This window comes from Siphateles boraxobius, unplaced genomic scaffold (genome assembly GCF_051911475.1).
Source record: "Siphateles boraxobius isolate OS27281-9 unplaced genomic scaffold, OSU_SipBor_1 1, whole genome shotgun sequence".
Taxonomy (NCBI): Eukaryota; Metazoa; Chordata; class Actinopteri; order Cypriniformes; family Leuciscidae; genus Siphateles; species Siphateles boraxobius.
Genome location: NW_027508699.1, coordinates 19,157,671 through 19,183,473, shown reverse-complemented (window position 1 = coordinate 19,183,473; position 25,803 = coordinate 19,157,671). Strand labels below are relative to the sequence as shown.

The 25,803-nt window shown below is 41.8% G+C and overlaps 1 protein-coding gene across 1 annotated transcript; it reads right to left on the bottom strand.

The window, feature by feature from the left end:
* Positions 1-8,436: 8,436 nt before the first annotated feature.
* On the bottom strand, positions 8,437-15,182 carry csrnp1a (cysteine-serine-rich nuclear protein 1a). The gene is made up of 5 exons (XM_077227047.1): positions 14,861-15,182; positions 12,269-12,455; positions 11,275-11,537; positions 10,791-11,087; positions 8,437-9,957 (listed from the first exon to the last, which is right to left on the bottom strand). Exons 1-5 carry the CDS (start codon positions 14,903-14,905, stop codon positions 9,142-9,144), a joined length of 1,608 nt encoding a protein of 535 aa, XP_077083162.1. The 5' UTR covers positions 14,906-15,182; the 3' UTR covers positions 8,437-9,141.
* Positions 15,183-25,803: the final 10,621 nt, after the last annotated feature.

The window sequence follows — 25,803 nt, the reverse complement described above, 5'->3', positions numbered from 1 at the left end:
GAATAAATCTGGTATTAAAGATAGGCTACATCATCCCTGTTTACATTAGGAGTGTTTATAAATGAAAATATTTTTTTTACATGGATGAATACACTCAAATGCAATCGGCCATGTCACTTTATCTTAGTTTTTAGGGAAAAATCATGACAAAAAAATAATATGTTATGATCATATCCTAAATACTTGAGGGGGATATTGTTGTATTTTACTTAACATATTAAAAGAGGTTATTTACATTTGACTTTTATTTCTATTTATTATATATAGAGTATTCTAAGAGTAACGGGGTTGACAATAGAATAACTGTTCAGGAGACATGTTTGTTTTTAGACTGTTAAGTGGATTTGGCATAGACAATTATTGAAATGAATGATGCCACTGAAGATATACAAAACCGTTATTTTATTAGAACTATGAAAGAATTAAAAACTAAACTCATTTGCATCAACATGAAATGATGCTATCTGATGCATCTTCTCAAATACAAGCAGTGTCAAATCAAATCATCTCACACGAATGATATGAATTTGGTATATCAGTTTAATGTGCCTACAAACTTATTTAGGGACAAAACATGCTATTCATAATATACATAACATTAATAATTATGTATTGTATAAATAATTCTGGTTTTGGACACACAATAAATATTGGGATATGGCAGGTAAAGGGTTAATAGTAACAGGGTCGATGGTAATGGGGTTAATATATATTTTTGGCATACTAGGCATTTGGTCCACATAATGACACCACATGGTGTGCATTCTAGGGAGGCTAAAATGCTTGTTTATATGTACATTTTAATTTAATTTTTTTTTTACTTTTAAATACATAATATCATGGTAACGTAGTTGACAAACTATGATCGTCCCCTTCTGTCAGACTAAACACAACTCAATGAAAATTCATTAAAAGAGAGGAGCACTTGTCTGTTTGGCATCTTCCTTATAAAAGGCAGGTGATATCACTTCATGAAAATGAAGCCACTTCTGGGATAGTCCATTGTCCCTGAGGGGTGTGTTTATCCAAAGTAACAAGTTTGATGTAAAACTTAAGGAAAGTACTAAAATGTTATGTTTTTCAATATTCCAAAAAGGTCAATAATAAAATACATGCATCATGTTAACTAACGATTTTTTTGAACAGGCTTTTCATGAGTTAAAGTTTTTTTGAGATAATTTGATTTTATCCTCCTTAAAAGCCTGTTGTAATGGAAACAATTTACTGAGGGACAAGCCATTTTTACAATGTTAAAGAGTTATACAATACAAAAATCTTTAATATTCGTTTGAAAAAATCAATGTATGAATTTTTGAATTGAAGATTGTTTATTTAACATATCATACCAACTAAATATTTTTATATTTTGTTGTTAATACGGCTTTATGGAGGTAGATTTTGTCAGGGACACAAAATGGTACGTTTTCATACAGAATCACCCAAATTTATTTCTGTGAGGTGGACTAGTGCCTCCATAACTTAAGGTAAATGAGGATCTCTCTTCACAGATCATGTTTTCCCTCTACATTGGTTAAAGCACTTTAGTTAATATAAGTTGAAGATGGCAAAAATTGCATAAAATAATACAAAATGTATTATAGCCTATTACTATAAAGTAGTCAGTATACATTTCACCGGTGCCTTCAGTGGTGTCCTACCTAAATTAATCCACCTCAATACGCTTTTAATAGTGTAGCACACAGACTATTTATGTGACAGATTCACATAGATTGTGACAGTGTGAGGGCTGCACTAGCAGCCACACATGGAAACAACTCACGGTGGTAGCTCTTTCATTTGGTTTGAGCACATTATATATCATACAAATAAATAACTGGACACATTTTAGTTTTAAAAACAGTTTTATTAGTTATTTGACTTAGTTTTCCATTTGGGTGCACACATTTAGTTAACTTTGTCAATTTGGCTAATTTTAGATTAATTTATCTTTAAGTTACATTCTGTGAAATTAATACTTTTCTTTTTGAGTTACCAGTTCCGGGGACAGCCACTATATAAGTTTCCCCCATGTGTTAGTCTAGTAGGTCTGTTAAGTTACTTCATGTGTTTAGCCTTTGTTATGTTCTGTTAAAGTTGACCTCTTTTATGGGCCCAGAACTTTCAGTTTTTCTGTAACTTAGTTGTTGTTTTTTTGTTTTGTAAATAAAAACTTATATTTTTTTGGAAACTTATCTTTTGACTCCTGCCTGCCAGCTTGGTCCCTTACATATGGTGTCAGCGGTGGGATCAGCCAGTTGAGGAGTCATTTTTATTGTGTTTTTTTTTTCAACCTCTCCATTTCTTTTTTTTTGGAGTAATGCAGTGTGGAGGAAGGAGAGGAAGAGGAAATCGAGGGGAGTCTCAGGAACAACAGACTGTACAAGAGGAGCAAGCAGATGGCACTGATAATGGAGCTTCAGGAGGAGTCACAGGCACTGAGGGTGAAGAAAGCAGAGATCCAACGATGTCGGACTTGGCTAGCATTCTTCGTGCCCACATGGGCCAGCAAGAGGCTAGTGACGCTCGACTGAGGGAGGAGTCTGCACGACAGGAGCAGCGGTTTAGGTCACTTCAACATCAGTTCCAACTGCTGCAGCTTGAGGTGCAAGCTCGCACTTCCCCGATTTCAGCGAACACATCAACAGCTCTGGACTCAGTTGAACCTGGGCCCCAAGATCAAACAGAGCCAGCACCAGAGTGTGTTCCATCCACTGCCTCATCAGGTCAGTTTCGGTTCCCCCCAGAGCCCAGATTAGAGAAATTAACAGAGCATGATGATATTGAACACTTTCTTATAACTTTTGAGAGGATTGCAGCAGCATGTCGGTGGCCTAGGTCTGACTGGGTTTTCCGCCTTATTCCATTGTTGACGGGTAAGGCTAGAGGGGCCTATGTGAATATGGACCTAGATGATGCTCATGATTATGACTGTGTTAAAGATGCCATTCTCAATAAATATGACATTAACCCAGAGACCTACAGGCAAAGATTCCGTTCAGCAGATATTGATCCTGGTGAAAGTCCCAAGGAGCTGTATGTAAGACTGAAGGAGCTTTATGGGAAGTGGATCCAACCTAGAGGTAAAACTGTTAAAGCTGTTGGTGAAATTATTATATTGGAGCAATATTTGTGGATGCTATCTCCTGAGCTGCAGGTATGGATCAGGGAACACGATCCCTCAACTGCTGCAGAAGCTGCTTCACTGGCTGATGTGTTTGTGGCTGCAAGAAGGAAAGGACAACCATGGAGCTACTCCACCTGGAAGGCTACAAAAGACACCCGCAGGCCCACATCCTCTCAATACCATCAGAGGGCAATACCAGGTGTGGGTAAGGCTCCTCTGAGGGAGAACCAGCCGACAAATACACAAAGGTCTAGTAAAGTGCCTATTTGCTATCTGTGTGGCCAAGAGGGTCACACAAAACCAATGTGCCCAAAGAACCCTGCTAAGCTCACTCAAATGTGTGTTGTGCCATGGGAAAATGACCGTAAATATTACAGCAATCAATCCATGAAGATGACAATGGTCAGAGTTAATGGTAAAGCTCTGAAGGCCCTAATTGACTCTGGCAGCGATCAGACCTTGGTGCACAGGCAGTTTGTACCATCTAATGTTGTCCGCACCCTTGAAACCATTCCCATCTGCTGTGTACATGGGGATAGGAAACCTTACCCCACTGCTGATGTTTACATTGAAGTACAAGGACAACCCTACCTGTTGAACACTGGAGTTGCTGACAACCTTCCTTTTCCAGTAGTGCTGGGTAGTGACCTGCCAGTCTTGTTTGATTTGTTAAACCAACCTCAAAATTGCAATGTTGCTGTAACTAGAGCCCAAGCCAAGCTGGTGGAGGAGCCCTCTGTTACCCTCAGTGCCCAGCCTTTTTATGATGTAGACCTGGACACTCAACCAGAGAAACCCCGAAAGTCACGCAGGCAAAAGAGACAGGAGAGGTTCCAGCGCACAGTCATAAAATCCCCAGTTGCAGTAGCTCCAGACTTACCACTGGGTTTTAAGATACCATCAGACATTGTTCAGATGCAACACGATGACCCCAGCCTAGTGACTTTATTGTGTAGCGCTAAAGAGAGAGAGGTCGGGAGTAAGTTTGAGTACAGTTGCGGAGAGGAGTATTTCCTGCAGAATGGTATTCTCTATCATCAACATGGACCAGCTAAACAGCTAGTGGTTCCCAAGGTGGCCCGAGATACCGTACTTCTCTTGGGTCACTCTGTTCCCTGGGCTGGCCACCTAGGGAAGCATAAGACCCTGGCTCGCGTTAGACGGTACTTTCACTGGCCTGGTTTGCGGGCAGATGTTGCCCAGTTTTGTAGGACTTGCCCTCAGTGCCAGAAGACTGCAGGGAAAAGACCGTGTAGAGTTCCACTCCAACCTCTCCCCATTGTTAGTACTCCCTTTGAGCGTCTTGGGATGGATATTGTCGGCCCAGTTGAAAAAAGCAAAATTGGAAACCGCTACATGTTGGTGATCACGGATTACTCTACTAGATACCCAGAAGTGTTTCCCCTGAAATCTGTCAAAGCAAAGATTGTGGCATTCTCCTTGGTACAGTTTTTCTCTAGAGTTGGTTTCCCTCGTGAGATTTTAACGGACCAAGGTACTAACTTTATGTCCACGCTTCTAAAACAGGTTTACCAGCTGCTTGGCATCAAGAGTGTGCAAACTACCCCCTACCACCCGCAGACAGACGGACTGACGGAGCGGTTCAATCAGACCCTTAAGCAAATGCTCCGCAAGTTCGTCAATGACACTGGTTCTGATTGGGATCAATGGCTACCCTACCTCCTTTTTGCATACCAGGAAGTACCCCAGGCCTCTACTGGGTTTTCCCCATTTGAACTGTTGTATGGTCATGAGGTGAGGAGACCACTGACCTTGCTTAAGGAGGCCTGGGAAGGGGACCAGCAGAGTGAGGGGGGTGTTAACATTATCTCCTATGTTGTTCAGATGAGAGACCGGCTACAGAAGATGGCAGAACTTGCCCAGCAGCACATGGCCGAGGCCCAGCGGTACCAGAAAGTTTGGTATGATAAGTCGGCACGGCAGAGGACCTTTGTTCCAGGTCAGAAGGTCCTAATCATGCTGCCTACCAGTGACAGCAAATTGCTGGCTAAATGGCAGGGACCATTTCAAGTGGAGAAACAACTTGGACCCACCACTTACCGAGTTGCCACTGCGGGCCGACCACGTTCCAGCAGGGTGCTCCATGTGAACCTCCTAAAGGAGTGGGCTGAAAGACCTGAGAGGAAGGCAGAGGTATTGCTGATCAGAGCTGTGGAGGAGGAAGAGGCGGTAGATGACCAATATCTGCCAAGATATTGCCAACAAGCCCCCACGAAACCTGACTTGGGCCATCTGTCGGCTGATCAACAAAACCAGGTGAAAACTTTATGTAATCCTCAAATATTCTCAGAGTACCCAGGTTGCACAAATATGGTGGAGCATGATATAGTGTTAAAAGAGGAGGCTCCAGTTAAACGAATGAGTTACAGGATCCCAGAGCGCCTCTTGGTGTCCCTGAAAAAGGAAGTGGACCTGATGCTGTCTGTGGGGATCATTGAGCGCTCAAAGTGAGTGGTGTAATCCAGTGGTGTTGGTTCCAAAAAAAGATGCTACAATACGGTTTTGTATTGATTTCCGATACCTGAACTCTGTGTCAAAGTTTGATTGTTATCCAACGCCACGTATTGATGACATGATTGAGCGCCTGGGGAAAGCAAGCTACCTGACCACCATCGACCTGTGCAAGGGCTACTGGCAAGTGCCTCTGACTGGGAAATCCAGGGAGTTGACTGCTTTCCGGACTCCGTGGGGACTTTACCAGTTTACATTGTTGCCATTTGGACTGTATGGGGCCCCTGCGACCTTTCAAAGGCTCATGGATCAGGTATTGTTTGGATGTGATGACTATGCCTGTGCATACCTTGATGATATTGTGATTTACAGTGCTACTTGGGAGGACCATCTCAAGCACTTGAGGGAAGTGCTGGAGCGCCTCCAATCAGCAGGCCTGACTATTAACCCTGCAAAGTGTATCTTCGCCAAGCCTGAGACTGAGTATCTGGGTTTCATTATTGGAAATGGAGTGATTAAACCACAAGTCCACAAGATACATGCACTAGAGTCCTGCCCCCTGCCTCAAACCAGGAAGCAGTTGAGGTCCTTCTTGGGGATGGCAGGTTTTTATCACCGATTCATCCCCAACTTTTCAGCCAGAGCTGCCCCACTCACAGATCGGACCGGATCAAGGTGTTCCAAACAAGTCCAGTGGACAGAGGAGGCCGTGGCAGCATTCCGGGACATTCAGCAGTCTCTGGGTAAGACCCCAGTCCTCTATAGTCCTGACTTTGAAAAATCTTTCATTCTGCAAACGGATGCCTCTGAGAGGGGTATTGGAGCTGTCCTTCTGCAGGGACCACTAGGTGACCAGCATCCAGTGGCTTTCATCAGCCGCAAGCTATTCCCTAGGGAGATGCGATACTCGACAGTAGAGAAAGAAGCCCTCGCAATCAAGTGGGCCCTCGACTCACTGAAATACTACCTGTTGGGTAGGGAGTTCACATTACAGACTGATCACAAGGCCCTCGAGTGGTGGCAGCGAATGAGGGACACTAATGGCCGTGTCACTAGATGGTATCTGGCCATGCAACCCTTCCGCTTTACGGTAGAGCACATTCCCGGCAAACTCAATGTGACCGCAGACTACCTTTCTCGCTGTCACAGCGAGAGTTCTGAAGAGGGGGAGTATGTGAGGGCTGCACTAGCAGCCACACATGGAAACAACTCACGGTGGTAGCTCTTTCATTTGTTTTGAGCACATTATATATCATACAAATAAATAACTGGACACATTTTAGTTTTAAAAACAGTTTTATTAGTTATTTGACTTAGTTTTCCATTTGGGTGCACACATTTAGTTAACTTTGTCAATTTGGCTAATTTTAGATTAATTTATCTTTAAGTTACATTCTGTGAAATTAATACTTTTCTTTTTGAGTTACCAGTTCCGGGGACAGCCACTGTATAAGTTTCCCCCATGTGTTAGTCTAGTAGGTCTGTTAAGTTACTTCATGTGTTTAGCCTTTGTTATGTTCTGTTTAAGTTGACCTCTTTTATGGGCCCAGAACTTTCAGTTTTTCTGTAACTTAGTTGTTGTTTTTTTGTTTTGTAAATAAAAACTTATATTTTTTTGGAAACTTATCTTTTGACTCCTCATGGGAGGGGGGGGGGGGTTGGGGTTCTCTGGCTGACAGGCGACAGGCAAAAGGACTTTCAACTGACTCAAAGTTGTTTAAGTAGGGGAATGGATGATTGGACTGCGCCAAGTTTTTCCAAATCATGGGGGTGGCAGAGTATTTCATTTTTGAGTTGTGTTCTTTTCTTTGCTAGTTATACTTTGTTATGATTATTTAATTGATTTATCTTTAGTTCATATTAGGTAGCATTGGTTTAACATGTGTTGTAGTTATTGTGGTTTGTTTATATATTATGTGTTTGTCTACCCCCTTTTGTGTCAGAATGGCCTGATCAGCCACTATATAAGTTTCCCCCATGTGTTAGTCTAGTAGGTCTGTTAAGTTACTTCATGTGTTTAGCCTTTGTTATGTTCTGTTTAAGTTGACCTCTTTTATGGGCCCAGAACTTTCAGTTTTTCTGTAACTTAGTTGTTTTTTTTGTTTTGTAAATAAAACTTATATTTTTTTGGAAACTTATTTTTTGACTCCTCATGCCTGCTAGCTTGGTCCCTCACAGACAGTCACCGCCAAACATGACGATGTACAGCTGCCCCATCCTCTCAACTAGATTTTTTGAAGGAAATCAATGAGATCAGCAGGACTTTTGACTTTAAAATCAGACATGGTAGGCTATACATTACAGTCAGTTCTGTTTTTACCCGGGACAGATCGAATAGTGTGCCGTGACTCTGCATTAAACTTATTTAATTTAAATATAATAGTCGTTTTTTGTGAGTAGTCGATTCATTTTACTTAACTACTTAATTTCAGATTTGTTCTTGCTGTATTTTATTGATTATTTTGTCTTTCAATCTTTCATTTCTTTTTAGACATCTTGGCCACATCCTTTGTTTACTGAGGCCCTCTTGTGGGGAGAGAACAACAGTAGAAAGCCTAAATTCCAATAATGTAACAAGTATTCGTGTGAAACCCCTTCCAACCCCAAATTTGTGTCAGTTTTTGGAAGTAAAAAAACATATATAGGTTAAGAGAACTGGAAGTTGCTTTATAATGCCTTGATTTAATAGATTTTATTGTCTTCCACAATCTTGTGTATTATCAAAGATTACCAGAAGTGTTTTCCAGTCTCATTTTCTTTCATGTAAATCAGTATTTCTTATTGGTTTTGTCAAATTTTGATTAAGATTAGTTTTTCCACAGAAAAGAAAAATAGACACATTTTGAAATGTCCAAAAACATTCATTTAAGTAAACACAGAGTAGGCATGAATTTCTTTATATATTACAAGTCATTCTTTTAAATGAAAAATACTAAGGCAAGCTGGTCCTTGAAATGAAAGACCTATGAAATATGAATATGGCATTTTGATGTTTAAAACAGCTAACTCATTTGAAACACTAACAAATGCATTTACCGTGCTACACAAAACAAAACTTACACATACATGATCACTTAAAGCAAAACACATTCGAGAAATAAATATGAATAGACTTTTAAAGGTAAACATTTAACAGTACAACTTTCCTTACAGCAATGGGATTCATTTGAGACCTTATAAAAAGGTAATTAAGCCATTAGTTTATGAAGTGTAAATATAAAATTTGACCTGAAGTTAATGTACAAACTCTCCAAGACTTTTGGCAACAAAGTATCCTCTTGCAATTGACTTATATAACTCATGATGATACTTCACATAGATTTTAACTGAGTGATTTTAACTGTATTGACACTATAGTCATGAATGGTATATTCAGACTATATTAAGATCATAAAATATATTTCTAAGGAATATCCTTAAATTCAGAAATTATTTACACTTTATCTCAGAGTAAATGAGATTAAATCATACTGTACAATTGTAAATGAACAAGGCTCATTCGTCTTTAAAACATCAGTAAAAATACTGTGCTGCTCTGATCCCTATTAAGACCTTTCTACAAAAGACTCCAGAAGACTGACTCCTGAGTCCTCAATTAGAGCGGGACTGAGACAACAGGGGAACTGGAGGTGTGAGATGTAGTCCATATGACTGCACTCTTGATTGTGGCTTGGACGGTCACCGTACTCATGAAAAGTGTCAAAAAAGACCAGGTCAGAGTCTGAGGAAAGACTGAGGTCCATGTAACAGTTCACGGTGTGATCCGGTGATCCAGAAGGTGTATTGGGGATCTCGAAGGTGTCGTTTACGCATTCCATGGTGGCCTGATTAGCATTTTCATCCAGATACTCCAATTGAGATGTACTGATTCTGCTTTCCTTTGTGGATGTGCCACCAGCAGCTTCTGTGGACAAATCATACTCTTTAACATATGGACATCCCTCCCCATCGGAATCAGAAAAACTGAGAATGTGAGTGAGTCCAGTGTCATCCCCGTTCAGTGTGGGTCGCTCAGAGGAAGGCCTTGCGTCTGTCTCAGAGTCCAGACTCAGAGAAGAAGAGCAGGAGTAGTCAGTCATGTCAGTGCTCCAGCTGTTGTCTCCCTGCCTGCAGAGCTTTGAGCTCAGGTGGAATGAGGGAGAGTCTTTTTCTACTGGAAATGTAATGGCTCTGTTCCTCGCCAATGATTGTTGCTCTGTGGCGATCACTCTGTTGTCATTGAGCAGACTCTTCTCCAGCTCCAGCTTCATGTGTGTGTGGATATAGTGGCTCCGTACACGACTGGAGTTAAACTCTATTCGGCCGGCAGGATTCCCACAGCATTCCTTTGAACATCCACATGGAAAGTTGGAGCGATCCATCTGTTAACAGATTATATATTTATAATAATTATATTAAAATTATATATATTTTTGTTTTCTTTTTGAAAGAATTGAGATCCAATGTTTCAATGAGATTAGATGGAGGTTTTTCACATTTTTGGATTTTTAATAGAATTTTTTTTTAAAGAAATTGATACTTTTATTCAGCAAGGATGTATTAAATTGATCAAAAGTGATAGTAAATACATTTATAATGTTACAAAAGATTTCTATGTAAAATAAAAGCTGATCTTTAGAACTTTCTATTCATCAAAAAATCCTGAACAAAGGATAATGGTTTCGACAAAAATATCAAGCAGCACAACTGTTTTCAACATTGATTATAATAAATGTTTCTTGAGCAGCAATTCAGCATATTTGAATGATTTCTGAAGGATCATGTGACACTGAAGACTGGAGTAATGATGCTGAAAATTAATCTTTGCCAACACAACAAATAACATTTTAGAATATATTCGAATAGAAAACTGTTCATTTAAATTGTTATAATATTTCATAATATTACAGTTTCATTGTATTTTTGAACAAATAAATGCAGCCTTAAGTATAAGGGGCTTCTTTCAAAAACATTTAAAAAATCTTACCGACCCCTTTTAAAGACCAAATTATCTGAGCAATGCTATCCAAGTTCATTGTATAGCTCTATTTTTCATCTGAGACTAAATGTATACCTTAACGAAATATAGCTGAGAGCTCCAATAAATCTCCTGAGCAATGAAAAATAATTTGAGCAACAAAATGTCAATAAAACAAAGGTGCTATCATTAATGAAAAAAAAAAAATTAAACAATAATGAATTCATTTATTATTACTTGGCACTTGATGCCAGCCTGGCTGCAGGCGCAGGTCTCCGGCTCACAGAAGCCCTGGCAGTGGCATCCACAGTCTTCCCTCCACCGCCGCAGCTCCTGCAACTGCCTCTTCTCTTCCCGGTCGATTCGCACAACTCCTGCTGCTCTCAATAACGCACGTCTGCGTTTGGAAGAGTAAGGACGGAGGGATCCCATATCCTTGAGCTCTGTACTACTGAGATCCTCATCTTCATCTGGGACATCATTCACTGTCAAGCTGGCTGCTTCTGTCACTGTGAAAGTCCCACTACTGATCAGCTATAATAAAAAGAGAGAAGATAACGTATAAAGACAGCCTAAAAACAACTTCATGAGTTCACACTTACATTTGTGTATATATGTCTCCTCTTGTGCTGATTGGTAGATTATCTGAACATGTTCCCCCCGAACTTTGTTAATAAAACATCATATTTTGTTTCTGGATGTTGGAAAGTAACCGACTCACCTTCTGCCTCAAGGCCTCCAGCCTCTCCTCTTGGTGTCGCTTGCGGAGTCTCTCCATTCGCAAGCGCTTCTGCTCCTCCGCATGATCCGCCAGGGTGAACTGCTGATGGGCAGCGTGCTGTCTAACCATGCCCAGTGTGCAGCCACCATGGCTGGGCACGCTGCTGAACCCTTGACACCGCTGGAAGAGAAACACTGTAACCAGGCCAAACCGAACACTGCCTTTGGATTGAGTATCTTTTGTCTTCTTCAGTATGGATGAAACTGAAAGTAAAGAAACAAAATGTGTTTATTATTAATTATCTTATGGTAGCTGTGACTGTTGCAGCTGCCACTAGAGGGCAGCTGAGTCAGATCTGTCAACAAGTAGGCCTAAACTTAACTCAACAATAATGAAATAATAAAACGGTGATCTGCTCATTTTATACATGCAGTTCTAAAAGGAATAACTTTCTTAAAAAATGCAATGTTTATATCGTCATTCTTTATTTGCAATGCCAGTTTCACTCTCTGAACGAGGATACTGGGATGAGGTTGTGCGTCAGATGTGTTTGCACTGTAGCAGGCCTTAGTAAATCAACTTTATTTGCAGCACTTTACTTGCAGTTTTCAATGTGAATCAACAATGAAAAACAGTGATCCAGGCATGTCCAGGCACACAGACAGACAACATAATCTCACAGTACTACCTGCATAGGAAAACACTTGCAGATATGCTCTTTCCCGGTCAGGACGGTGAAACTGATTATGGCTTGATAGTTAGTGTGTTCACTTTGAGGTGTGTGGGTTTAAAATGACTTAAGATGACTGTGCACAACATATTTTGATAAACAATTTTACAACAGTCTGTTTCTATTCTTATCTAGTGCGCTGCACAATAATGCTGAGGTCAGATAACAAGACACCTCCTTATGCGTTTAAACACACTGGAGGTGACAGCTGTTGGTTTACAATACATGATTTTTAAAAAGGCACAGTTACTATCCATGACTCACTTTGTATGTGTTGGCTTGAAGAGAAAGAGCCAAAAGGCCCAAAGTCCACACTATCACTTTGGGGGCTGTCTTCATCGGAGTCCAATTCAGAGTGTGATGAGGGGGATGAGGAAGAGTAAATGGCATCCTCATCTGGGAAACCATATTTTCTCTTTAAACCCCCACGCTGCAATGTAGCCATGGCAATCTGTCAAATTATATTGGAGAAATTAAAACATAATATTACATATAAATTCATAGGTCATAAAATTAGCTATCATGTCACATTTGTTTGGTGTATATCAAGTCTGAAAATAGAATTTGGGGATGTTTGATAACCATTAGCATACAAATCCTAACCAGCAGCAACTGGACACCTCTCTCTTGTTCAGGCCAGTTCTAAAGATTCACATCTTCACTCTAAACGCAAGCCTGTTTAGCAGGTTTCCCAATATGAAAAAACTTGACATGAACGACTACAACATATCAAGCACAGCTTTCTCAGTCAAATTATCATTGTTTTTAATCATATTATGCAAAGTGTATGCAAGCACATAAGTGTGCATTATGCAAGCAATGATCTGGAGGGAATCAATAGTTCCTTCAATCTCACTCTGGAGTCATTAACATTCCTCAGATGTTTGGAGTACATTCTGTTTCAAGAACAAAATGTTAAGACATTCAGCTCAGCTAAACTGCATGACAAAATTTGTAAACCAATACTGGCTTTTAATTGCAGAATCCCACAAACATATGATAGCAATTGCCAAGCTCCATTTCAAAGCTTATGAATGCACTTACAAGTACACGCTTTGTGCAAAAAGAGACAAAAGAGGAAACGTAACGCAAATCGCACGTCTACTGAAGTTTTTCTGCTTGAGTGGGTGTGCAATGGAAAAAAAGCATACACACAGAACTCTGTGTGCCTCGAATAACAGAACAACACTACCTCACACCACAGGATGGAGCAATCTGCATCACAGATCACCTGGTTCTTGTTCCAAGTGCATCCAGTCAAGCCCAACCCACACAAATGTCCCCTATGCCAAGAACAGTATGTGCCCCCGTGTATCCTGGACAACCTTAACTTTCTCTCACACCTCTTTCACACAGGTCTGGCTTTCTTTGGACAGTGTTATGTAAACACCTGCACTGTAATCCCAGATGCAACAAAGTCAACTATGTAAAAGGTTATAACTGCATGAGATAAATGACACTTTGTGTTGCACATAATTGTCAAAGTGATTTTTGTTCCATATAGTATAGTGTGCAAGGCTTTCATATTTAATTGTTGCATAGCAAATTATAGGCTACCTAAAGAAATGCAGCATCAACTGGTGTGGTGACGCATTATTTACTGTTTTGTCTAGCTGTGAATAAAGTGATAAAACTTTTAAAAGTGTGCAGACACCAAGTCCATGCAGGTGTGTGTGTGTGTGTGTGTGTGTGTGTGTGTGTGTGTGTGTGTGTGTGTGTGTGTGTGTGTGTGTGTGTGTGTGTGTGTGTGTGTGTGTGTGTGTGTGTTTATGTAGGGTAGGAGTAAGACAGGAGGGCAGCTGATTAAAATAACATATTGGCCTAAGATACAATAACAAACAAAAGCCACAACTTTTCACTTAAAGCCAAACAGAATCTATACTTTCTTGGACTGGCAGTGTTATTTGGCCAACTATGCAAATGAACATGTGAATATTAGAATGTCTACATGTAAACAGAAGGAGGAGGTGGAGTTTGTAGACTGTGAAAGTAGTAGAAAGCTGTCAGGTGGAAACATAGGTTACAGCAAACCAAAACAACAAGACGTTTTCTCACCTTTACCGTGCAGAAAACTGAGAAGACTTAAAAGCACAATGTATTTGTAAAGCAAAGCAGGGTGAATACAAGTAAAGTGGTGGGGCCGTTTCTGATCATTTGTCATGGGTACGGTTTTGGCTACATCTGTGTCCTTCGAAGTAAACATTAAGTTCATCTTAAACTATAGATCTAGACCTATACTAGTTTAAGGTAAACGTATGTTGTTGTTTTTACAGGCTAAAGGGGAAACACACTTCTACCTTAAGCTAAAGTAGACCCTCTCTAACTTATTTTCTCTTAAGTTATACATGAGGATGATTCCGTGACATGCAGGTGCATATTTTCTGTCAAGCCGATCATTATCTTTAATATAACCATGTTGCCCGCAATTGCACTATGCTGTTCAAACATCATAGATATTCAAAAAATGTATTATTTTTCTAATGTAGGGCTACAAAACAGCTCCGTTCCACTTTCGACATTTTATGCACACAGTTAAATAGAAAAATGAAAGTCTAAGCAAAGCGCTAGTTTAATAGCTAGAGTTAATATAATATGCAACTTTTTTTCGCACACGAGCACTTTAATTCTACAGCTGGCGAACTTCCGTAGCGGACTTTCTCGCGGTCATGTTTATTTATTCAGGAATGTAAGTGACCACATCAAAACGCGATAACAATCAAATATACGGCAAGGTAGCAGCTGTTGAATCCCGTAGCAAACAAATTGTAGCCTATTGAGTTCACATTTTATGCAATATATTGTTTCAGGCGCTGCGAAAGATTTGCACAGGCACCTTGAACAAAAACAAACACTCACCCAGTAATTATGTATCTGTGTATCATGAGTGGAAGAGACAACCATACGAGGCTTGAAAATGATCCCCTTTCTTAGTCCTCGATGCACGTACAGTACAGTGAGATCAGCTGTTGGTGAGTTTGTGGTCGTCAGTGGAAAACTCCCCCCACACTGCCTGACGTAAACAGTAACATGAGGACAAAAACAGCACTCATTACGCTCAGCGCGTGCACACAGACACTGGGGGGCAACGAACAGTCATACTCGATGGAACTGGCAAAACAAACTTGTCAATGACAAAAAACTGCAGAAGCCGAAGCCAATTCATTCTGCTGGATGTCCTTAATTTGGTTTGTGTGAAACACATATAACTCACACAAGGCCCCCCAAAAAAGGCTTCTAATATTGTGCAATATCAAAATGTTTTAGATGAGTTCTTACTTAGAGCATAAAATCATTTTGTCAAAGACTGGTTTTGAACACTTTAAAATTGAGGAAGTCAATGTTTTGTGCCGTGTTCTAAGTAAATGGACACTGTGAGCAATTGGCTTATTTTGGGAATTAACCTTTTGTGAGAAGCATATGACAGTTCATAAGGAAAGTTGCGATTCACCATAAGAAAAGTATCGATTCACTTTAAGAAAAGTAGCGATTCACTTTAAGAAAAGTATTGATCCTTTTTAAGGAAAGTAGCGATTCTTTTTGGAAAAGTAGCGATTCACTTTAAGAAAAGTGTTGATTCACTTTTAGAAAAGTAGCAATTCACTTTAAGAAAAGTATCGATTCTATTTATGAAAAGTGGCGATTAATTTTAAGGAACGTACCGATTCTCTTGAAGAAAAGTAGCGATTCTTTTTGGAAAAGTAGCGATTCACTTTAAGAAAATTAGCGACTCACTAAGAAAATAGCGATACTTTTTGGAAAAAGTAGCGATTCACTTTAAGAAAAGTAGCGATTCACTTTAAGGAAAGTAGCGATTCAGTTTTCAAAAAGTAGCGATTCAGTTTTTTAAAAGTAGCGATTCTTTTTATGAAAAGTATCAATTAATTTTAAGGAACGTAGCGATAAACTTGAAGAAAAGTATCGATTCTTTTTATGAAAAGTATCGATTAATTTTAAGGAACGTAGCGATTTACTTCGAAAAAGTAGCGATTCACTTTAAGAAAAGTAGCGATTCTTTTTGAGGAAAGTCGTGCTTTTCAAAAAAGTAGCGATTCTTTTTGAGGAAATGCCGCTTTTCAAAAAAGCAGCGATTCAATTTAAGAAAAGAATCGATTCTTTTTATGAAAAGTATCGATTCATTTTAAGGAACGTAGCGATTCACTTTTTAAAAAGTAGCGTTTCTTTTTGGAAAAGTAGCGATTCATTTTAAGGAAAGTATCAATTCACTTTAAGAAAAGTATCGATTCTTTTTGAAAAAGTATCGATTCACTGTAAGAGAAGTAGGGATTCATTTTAAGAAAAGTAGCGATTTTCTTTAAGAAAAGTAGCGATTCTTTTTGAAAAAGTAGCGATTCACTGTAAGAGAAGTATCGATTCATTTTAAGAAAAGTATTGATTCATTTTAAGAAAAGTATTGATTCATTTAAGGAAAGTATCATTTCATTTTAAGGAAAGTAGCGATTTTCTTTTGGAAAAGTAGTTATTCATTTTAAGTAATTGTGATTCACTTTAAGAAAAGTATCGATTTATTTTAGGGAAAGTATCGATTCATTTTAGGAAAAGTATCGATTCGTTTTTAGAAAAGTAACGATTCTTTTTTAATAAACTAATCGATTAATTTCTGATGGATGCAGTTGTTAGTTTTGAATATACGTATGTACACAATGGAAATATTGTTACACTATAAGGGTTAAGTTGTCAAAATGAAACCTGCCACATAAGCTTTTTTTCAGCAGAATTTAAAAAGTGCAACGATTCCAAAACGCAAAGCAATTAGTGAAACAGCGAAAAAAAGGCAAAATACAACATATCAAACCACTGTTCTGACCAAGAAATATTGTAATTTACAAATATAAATTTATCACATTTAAAAGGTGACAACTTCCCCCAGACTGACATTTACAAGAAATTGCCTTAACGCACAGAAAACACACGTTACAGTTACTGAGTTTTTTGCTTTTTGGCTAGCTCCGTTCTCTCTCTGCAAATAGATTCATGGATCTTCTCTATTATTTTCTCTAATTAAGACTGTGCTGATGAAGAAAAGAATGGCAGTACAGGGGTCAGACAAAAGGCAGAGCAAAAAAAACATAAAGACTGCTGCTCCAGCCACTCAGCCAATCACTAGAGAAACACTCCCTGGATACCAAAGAGCCTCTCCATGGCAATAACACTGTGAAACATCCATCACAGGAGACTCGGGCATCATGGACTCAGAGGCAGATGGTAACATGTCTCTGCCTCCCTCTCACTCTTTCTTTCTTTCTTTCTCTCCTGCTCGCACACACATAACACTGACTGTATCACCTCAATGATTTCCCATCTGTTTGGTAGTGAAACCACAGGGCACATATCACCCATCAACCCCCCTTTCTTAGCTGGTGGTAAGACAGACGTACAATAGAACCACAGACGCTTAAAAAGCAGGTTAAAACATGTCGACAATACACTAGGGAATGAGCTTTCAAACATAACACATTCATATAATGAAGGGTTCAATGTTTTGAATGAAATATATTGTGGTTACTATATTATTAACTATTCTGAGAATTACCCTAAAACAACAGTATTGAGAGAATGACCACAAGTGGAGAATATGATTTATGCTAAAAGCTGTGTTTCTGCCCAAACTATTTTAGTTCCACAGACATCACACAACATAAGCAAATCTATTCAAAGCATGGACCATATACTCTGTAGTATGCAGAGTTAACAGAGAGAACGCAATGGGTTATTAGCTCACAAACTGTACATCTGAGCATAATACACTGGAAAAAAATAGGAGTAGAATTTGATGATTTCTCGCTCCAATGAGATATGAATATTTATCCCCAACTAATAGTCAATACATCATCAGTCCTTCGTCCAAAACATGCTTTTTTCTTACCCAGATTCACTTTGATGGTTTGTTTTCGCGGGAAATTGCGTACATATATGACTTGTCCGTGTGTGTCTCTGTAAAGAATATATTTATATTTTGGTTTAGTTTCCACTGTGTTTTGTTCCTCCTTTGCCTACCTGAGCTCCTAGTTAGTTTCCTTGGTTGTTCATTTCTGTTCAGTTCATTATGTCTCCCTGTGTAAGCCCTTCGTTTCCTCAGTTCTTTGTTCAGTCCTGTCTATCTGTAGTCATTGTGTTCTAATGTATTGCTCCCCGAATAAAAGTTTTCTGTTAATTCTTCTGCGTTCTCCCACTCGTGACAGAGGAAGGAACCTAGAAGATAATTTTTTTTTGCATTTTTTGGACTTGCCGGCCATCCAACTGCTCTGTTATGAGCACAAGGAGAGTTCACTGGAGGAAATCACTCAGGACTTTTTAGATCTGATGTGCCTAACGAACTATCCGGACCTCTGGGAAATTTCGACGCATTTGTGAAGTAGGTGCTGGTGAACAACGGATTGGCGTTCACCATCTGCCCAGCAGAGGACATCACCAGCACCACTCTAGACCCAGAGCTCAGCCAGTCATCGCCCCGCTACACAGACATGACGTCAGAGCCCAATGCAGACGCGAGCCAGAACTTGACGTGATGTGTATGCCAGAGAAAAGAACTGAGCCCATCATCGTCCCAGAGCCCGAGCCCCTCAAATTGTCTGACCAAGTATGTGAGCCGGCAACATTATGAATCACCGTGCGATTGCTAGTAGAGTACAACCAGCTTCCGTCTCCCACCTGCTCTTCCAAAATCAGCCAGTCCGTCGGCCCCGCCTCCAATGGTTCCCTTCAGCCCCCTCGGCTCCTCCTCTAACTCAACTCTGTTTTGTGGATCTGCCTCTGGTCTTCTGGTCTCCAGCTCTGCTTAATTAAAAGGATCTCTGGCTCCGCCTCCGCCTCCAGCAGCCAAGCCCATTTCTCCACCTTGGCTCATCGACAAGTCGGCATCAGCTGGTCAAAAAACACTTTCATTTGTTCATAATATACTTTGCAATACGTTTTCAATGATTCTCAAACGACTCGTCCGATGATTCAGTCTTAGAATTTACTTCATAACTTTATTACTATTGTTCCACAACTTATTTGACCTTTTGTAGCCCTGTATCTTGACACCTGAAGATCATGCAGGTCCACGCCCCCATGTTTTGGTTGTGTGTGAGGATACACATGGGCTGTTGAACTTTGTCATTTGTTTTTTCTCTGTGTTCATCTGTTTACAGTCACCTCAGAATACTTCTCAGCAGCATTGGTTGCCATGGTTACAACATTGTCATTCCGCCATACTAGTAACTTTTCCACCTATTTCAGGACTTCAGAGATTTCACAAGGCATGTTTTTGAAATTCTTCACATCTGTGAAAGGGACATCATGCAGGCGGCACTGTTGCAGAGTGCCAAGACATTCATACACTTGTTTTGTCATTTCATCAAGGAGGCTTAGTGAGGTGAAAAGGTTTTCAAGTACAAAGTTACACCTTGGTTATATATCTGTAAATAGAGAAAAGTTGCTCTGGCTACTTTGAGGTTTATATGGTGTGGGACTGGCATAGGTTAGTTGTCACAACGAGCGAGAAAGTGTGACATGGAGCACGATCACTCTTGAACCTTCAGAGAATCACCCCTTTAAAAAAAAATCCTGGACATAGAAGAGTCTGCTGGCAAAAATAAAACACGGCAGAGCTCATAATAAAACAAGAATCAATATTGACTTGGCTTTTCGGAGATGGTGAGAGAACTGAGGGATTTGAAATGTTGTAAAAGTGATGCGGAGATGGTGTTTTTATTACTCAACGGGTAAGGTATTTTATTGAACAGATAAATTGCCATATGTAGCTCTCTAACAGAGTTCATTGTAAAGCATTGTGGCAAGCAAGAGGGCCGTGAGAGAACGGCGTGAGGCCAGTGGCGTAATTACTAAAGAGCTTCACCAGCATGCCGCACCAGCCTTGTATCTCACGGAGAAGCTACGGAAACATAAAAGGGCGAGCGACGACAGTGAAGAAGGAGAGAGGACTAGGCCTGGACATTATGTTGTGTTTCGTTGATGTTTTATTATTTGTGTTCGGCTGTCGTCCGTGAGGGGCTGCCGCCTTAACTTTCGGTTTGTGTTTATTTGTTTTATGATTATTAAAGTCTTTAAATGTTCGCCGGTTCCCGCCTCCTTGTCACGATCCACACTCAGGAAACAAAAGGCAAATCCAAAGGCAGTAGTTTTATTTGAGGCTAATCCAAAATCGTAAACAAGTCCAAGCAAGGGTCAAAATCCAAAGGCAATCCGACATACACAAGAAACAAAACAAGACGCAAGGAAAACAGGACATCAGAAGTGCCGTGATAAATGCAAGGACTCCGTGACACATACTGAAACAGACAGGGTTATATACACAGGGAATCGACAATGATAATGGGGAATTGGCTGAGTGCAATGATCAGTGATAAGGAACAGCTGAGTGCAATGATGATACAAAGGATCGTGGGAAATGTAGTTAATAAGTGAAGGACACCTGTGGGAAAGGAGGACATCTAGTGGACATCAGGGGAACACAAACCCAACACTGTGACATAACCCCCCCTCTACGGAGCGGCTACCAGACGCTCCACGAAAACAACAAAAAACACAGAAAACACAACACAATACAAGAGGTTAAGGAGGGAGGTGGAACGGTGGAGGATCAGGGGGAGGGAAGGTGGGCCAGGTCCATGAAGGGAGACAGGAACAAGGGGTGAGGGTTTAACCGGGGACCAGGGCAAAACAAAAAATCTATCTGGCATCCAGGGGGAAACACAAAGTCCATCGGGAGGCCAGGGCGAGACGCACAGTCCATCGGGAGGCCAGGGCGAGACGCAAAGTCCATCGGGAGGCCAGGGCGAGACGCAAAGTCCATCGGGCGGCCAGGGCGAAGAAGACCCCTCGAGCGGCCAGGGCGGTGAAGACCCCTCGGGCGGCCAGGGCGGTGAAGACCACTCGGGCGGCCAGGGCGGTGAAGACCACTCGGGCGGCCAGGGCGGTGAAGACCCCTCGGGCGGCCAGGGCGGTGAAGACCCCTCGGGCGGCCAGGGCGGTGAAGACCCCTCGGGCGGCCAGGGCGGTGAAGACCCCTCGGGCGGCCAGGGCTGTGAAGACCCCTCGGGCGGCCAGGGCTGTGAAGACCCCTCGGGCGGCCAGGGCTGTGAAGACCCCTCGGGCGGCCAGGGCTGTGAAGACCCCTCGGGCGGCCAGGGCTGTGAAGACCCCTCGGGCGGCCAGGGCGGTGACGACCCCTCGGGCGGCCAGGGCGGTGACGACCACTCGGGCGGCCACGGCTCAGGAACAGACACTGGCTCCGGCTCAGGAACAGACACTGGCTCCGGCTCAGGAACAGACACTGGCTCCGGCTCAGGAACAGACACTGGCTCCGGCTCAGGAACAGACACTGGCTCCGGCTCAGGAACAGACACTGGCTCCGGCTCAGGAACAGACACTGGCTCCGGCTCAGGAACAGACACTGGCTCCGGCTCAGGAACAGACACAAACACAGAAACAAACACTGGCACTGGCTCTGCCTCCGGCTCAGGAACAGACACAAACACAGAAACAAACACTGGCACTGGCTCTGCCTCCGGCTCAGGAACAGTCACAAACACAGAAACAAACACTGGCACTGGCTCTGCCTCCGGCTCTGGAACAGGCATTGGCTCTGCCTCCGGCTGTGGAACAGGCATTGGCCCCCGATGGACAGGCATTGGCCCTGCCTCCGGCTGTGGAACAGGCATTGGCCCTGCCTCCGGCTGTGGAACAGGCATTGGCACACAGAAACAAACACTGGCACTGGCTCTGCCTCCGGCTCTGGAACAGGCATTGGCTCTGCCTCCGGCTGTGGAACAGGCATTGGCCTCCCGATGGACAGGCATTGGCCCTGTCTCCGGCTGTGGAACAGGCATTGGCCCTGCCTCCGGCTGTGGAACAGGCATTGGCCCTGCCTCCGGCTGTGGAACAGGCATTGGCCCTGCCTCCGACTGTGGAACAGGCATTGGCTCTGCCTCCGGCTGTGGAACAGGCATTGGCTCTGCCTCCGGCTGTGGAACAGGCATTGACTCTGCCTCCGGCTGTGGAACAGGCATTGGCTCTGCCTCCGGCTGTGGAACAGGCATTGGCTCTGCCTCCGGCTGTGGAACAGGCATTGGCTCTGCCTCCGGCTCTGGAACAGGCATGGGCTCTGCCTCCGGCTCCGGAACAGGCATGGGCTCTGCCTCCGGCTCCGGAACAGGCATGGGCTCTGCCTCCGGCTCTGGAACAGGCATTGGCTCTGCCTCCGGATCTGGAACAGGCATTGGCTCTGCCTCCGGATCTGGAACAGGCATTGGCTCTGCCTCCGGATCTGGAACAGGCATTGGCTCTGCCTCCGGCTCTGGGACAGGAGAAACTGGCTCCGGCTCTGGGACAGCAGACACGGGCATGTCCAGGATCCGAGCCAGACGCTCCATATAGTCCAGGTCCATGAAGGCAGAAGGAACGTGAACAGTCTCTCGCTGGGCAGACGTGACGTGAACAGTCTCTCGCTGGGCAGACGCGACGTGAACAGTCTCTCGCTGGGCAGACGCGACGTGAACAGTCTCTCGCTGGCAGACGCGACGTGAACAGTCTCTCGCTGGGCAGACGCGACGTGAACAGTCTCTCGCTGGGCAGACGCGACGTGAACAGTCTCTCGCTGGGCAGACGCGACGTGAACAGTCTCTCGCTGGGCAGACGCGACGTGAACAGTCTCTCGCTGGGCAGACGCGACGTGAACAGTCTCTCGCTGGGCAGACGCGACGTGAACAGTCTCTCGCTGGGCAGACGGGACGTGAACAGTCTCTGACTGGGCAGACAGGCTGTGTCTCCTCCTTCTCCTCCGGACCACCGGAGTCAGGACCACCGGAACCGGGACCACCGGAACGGGGATCATCTCCCGACTACCTCCGGCTCTGTGACCTCCACGGGACCCGCGAAACTTGACCAACCGGGTCCCCTTAAAAAACTCCCTTCTCTCCCGCTCGGTGGCTGGGGAAGAGATATTAGAAAACATACCGCTGGATCTGGGTTTTGACGGAGTCCTTCTGTCACGATCCACACTCAGGAAACAAAAGGCAAATCCAAAGGCAGTAGTTTTATTTGAGGCTAATCCAAAATCGTAAACAAGTCCAAACAAGGGTCAAAATCCAAAGGCAATCCGACATACACAGGAAACAAAACAAGACGCAAGGAAAACAGGACATCAGAAGTGGAGTGATAAATGCAAGGACTCCGTGACACATACTGAAACAGACAGGGTTATATACACAGGGAATCGACAATGATAATGGGGAATTGGCTGAGTGCAATGATCAGTGATAAGGAACAGCTGAGTGCAATGATGATACAAAGCATCGTGGGAAATGTAGTTAATAAGTGAAGGACACCAGTGGGAAAGGAGGAGCACCTTGCAAAACCCCATCTCTGCAAGCTTACATTCATCTGCTTACACTTTTGAGTGCAACACCAACATCTCAAAATCCAATCAACAGCCGATGCATAGAAAAAAGTCCCCACCCTACATTTTTTCATTACAATAATCCATTACACTTGGCTATTCGTCACAATACGGAAGAAAAGATATGTTGCTACTTCCATTTCATTGCGACTTTAATATCCCTGTTATTGCAGTGTTCATTGCTGGACTGATTCTTTTAATGCTCTATTTTTGTCTTACCGGAAGTCTTAGCGGAAGATGATGTCCAGGTAAGATTCTAAAATAATTGTATCTCTAAAAATAATATTTCTTGTGTGTTTCAGGGTCAATATTTCATAGTCAGTGGACTACATTTTTTATACCACAAAATACCTTACTGTACATTATCTCAAAAATAGTGTATCATTGCATATCAAACTAGTTAATGCTCAATAATACACCATTTATTTAGCGATTTTCTTTCTGATTTATTTAGCAATTTATCCTTCAAAATAAAATTTTGATTTTATTATTGAGTTGTTTCGCATTTCATTTTGTGATAAACTTAATCACCATTTCATTTCTTAATACTTATATTTAAGTCTCTTCTAAAACAATTTTAAAAAACTCAAGTTATCATCATCATTGGAATCATTTTCCTGTTATATACTCATTCATATATTTCAAACTATCTGACACAAACTAATGTTTTCCCCTGTATTAAAACTGTGTCAACATATGCTGTTTTTTTATCAGTGAATCTCAATCTGTTCCCCCCTTCACTGAGGCAATCGTCTGTTGTGTAATAGTTAACCTACATTTCCGCCTCTCTCTCAGGTTGCTGCCACTAGCACTTGTGGCCCACTTTCTGTCAAGAAGTGGCCTACATACAAGGAGATTCTGACAAACTTTACAAAGCTGTCGTCACAAAAAGCTCTGGCCTAATTCTCACCCTTCACTGATTCAGTCCAATAAAGACACATCTACTACACAGATCTATGCTGTCATGGTGGTAGTCTATGAGAAGTACAATACAGTGCCTTTGGATTTCATAACATTCATTCAGCATGTAATACTGAGTAGCACATTTCCATAGCTATTGTTTGTCTATGATTTGAGGCAATGGAGAGTTAAACACTCATCAAATCAAAATCATGACCAATCAAATGACTGATAAATACATGTTGGATCTAGATCCAGGTTTAAATACAAAATGCAAATCTAAGATGCAAATCTAATGGCAGTGCCTTTGTGTATGGCCATTTCAGCAGCAACAGCTATGGATCTGTTGTACTGGCGTATATCTATCCATCTGAATAGACAGGCTGAACTCTTCAAGACTCTTTGTTTGCACTTTTACTTGTGTTGCCATGACAATGTGGTGCACCAGGTGTGTCCTATAATCTGCAACTCTACAGGGTATGGAAAGCAAGCTTACACTGCTTTGTATTTTATATTTTTTAACTATGCATTTATGTTGTCAGTTCATGCTTTAGAGAAACGAACAAATAGGTTAGGCTATATAGCCTATATATATTAAGCAATATTATTATTAGCCAACATAAATACTCTCAACCGAAACAACACTTGGACAATACTTAACGTTACATGTAAAAGCAGCTACGTGTATCCATTAACATGTGTAATGACACCATGTACCTAAAGTAACATAATAAATATAAATTCGTGGTAACGAGATGGCCATCTAGTGGTGAAGAAACGACATTGAATATGGGTTCCCTGTAATATGGAAGTGAACAAGACAGAAGTCGTGAGGAAAGCAGAGAGACTTTTGGGGAGATACATAAAGGGAGAAAATATTAGTCATATATAATCTTTTTAATGATATGAGTAGAGGTTGCATTAGATTTCTCATTAGCAATGCCAGAGAACCCCATTATAATGTTCACTATATCTAATAGAAAACGTGCATTAGTTTGAATTGCTGTTTTTGCATAGAAGATGTCGCATATAATGTCGCAAATGATCGTATATGATGTCGCAATTCTGCTGTACTGTTCTGTTTTTGGAATTTAGGATCTCAAATTCCAAATGTTATGTCTACTCTTTACTGAATGACAGAAAGTGCTAAACATTGTTAGGCATTCATTAGTTCATGCAGCGTCTATGAATAGCAAGATGATCACAGCACACGTGACCTCAGTGAGTAGACGCTAACCTTTACATTCCTCGAGCGTTTTGTCTAGACTAACATCTAGCAGACAAACATAACTTGAAACCCTCTTGTTGATGAGGAAATTACCTCAAAGTTGAAGATGAATATGTTAACTTGGAAGGAAGCATTTGTTATAGCTTATAAACATTTTGTCTTAAATGCCCTATACTGAATTATAGATAATATCAATACTCTAAATGCATTGTTTAAAGACCTTATTTTACCTTTTATTCAACCCTTGTCTAG

Bases quoted from the DNA above. Each gene is read 5' to 3' on its own strand.
- csrnp1a (XM_077227047.1), bottom strand. From the start codon at position 14,905: ATGGTTGTCTCTTCCACTCATGATACACAGATACATAATTACTGG. The intron at 12,456-14,860 runs GTGAGTGTTTGT...ATAATTTGACAG, and splicing joins CACAGATACATAATTACTGG to ATTGCCATGGCTACATTGCA. The intron at 11,088-11,274 runs GTGAGTCGGTTA...TTTTTATTATAG, and splicing joins TGGAGGCCTTGAGGCAGAAG to CTGATCAGTAGTGGGACTTT.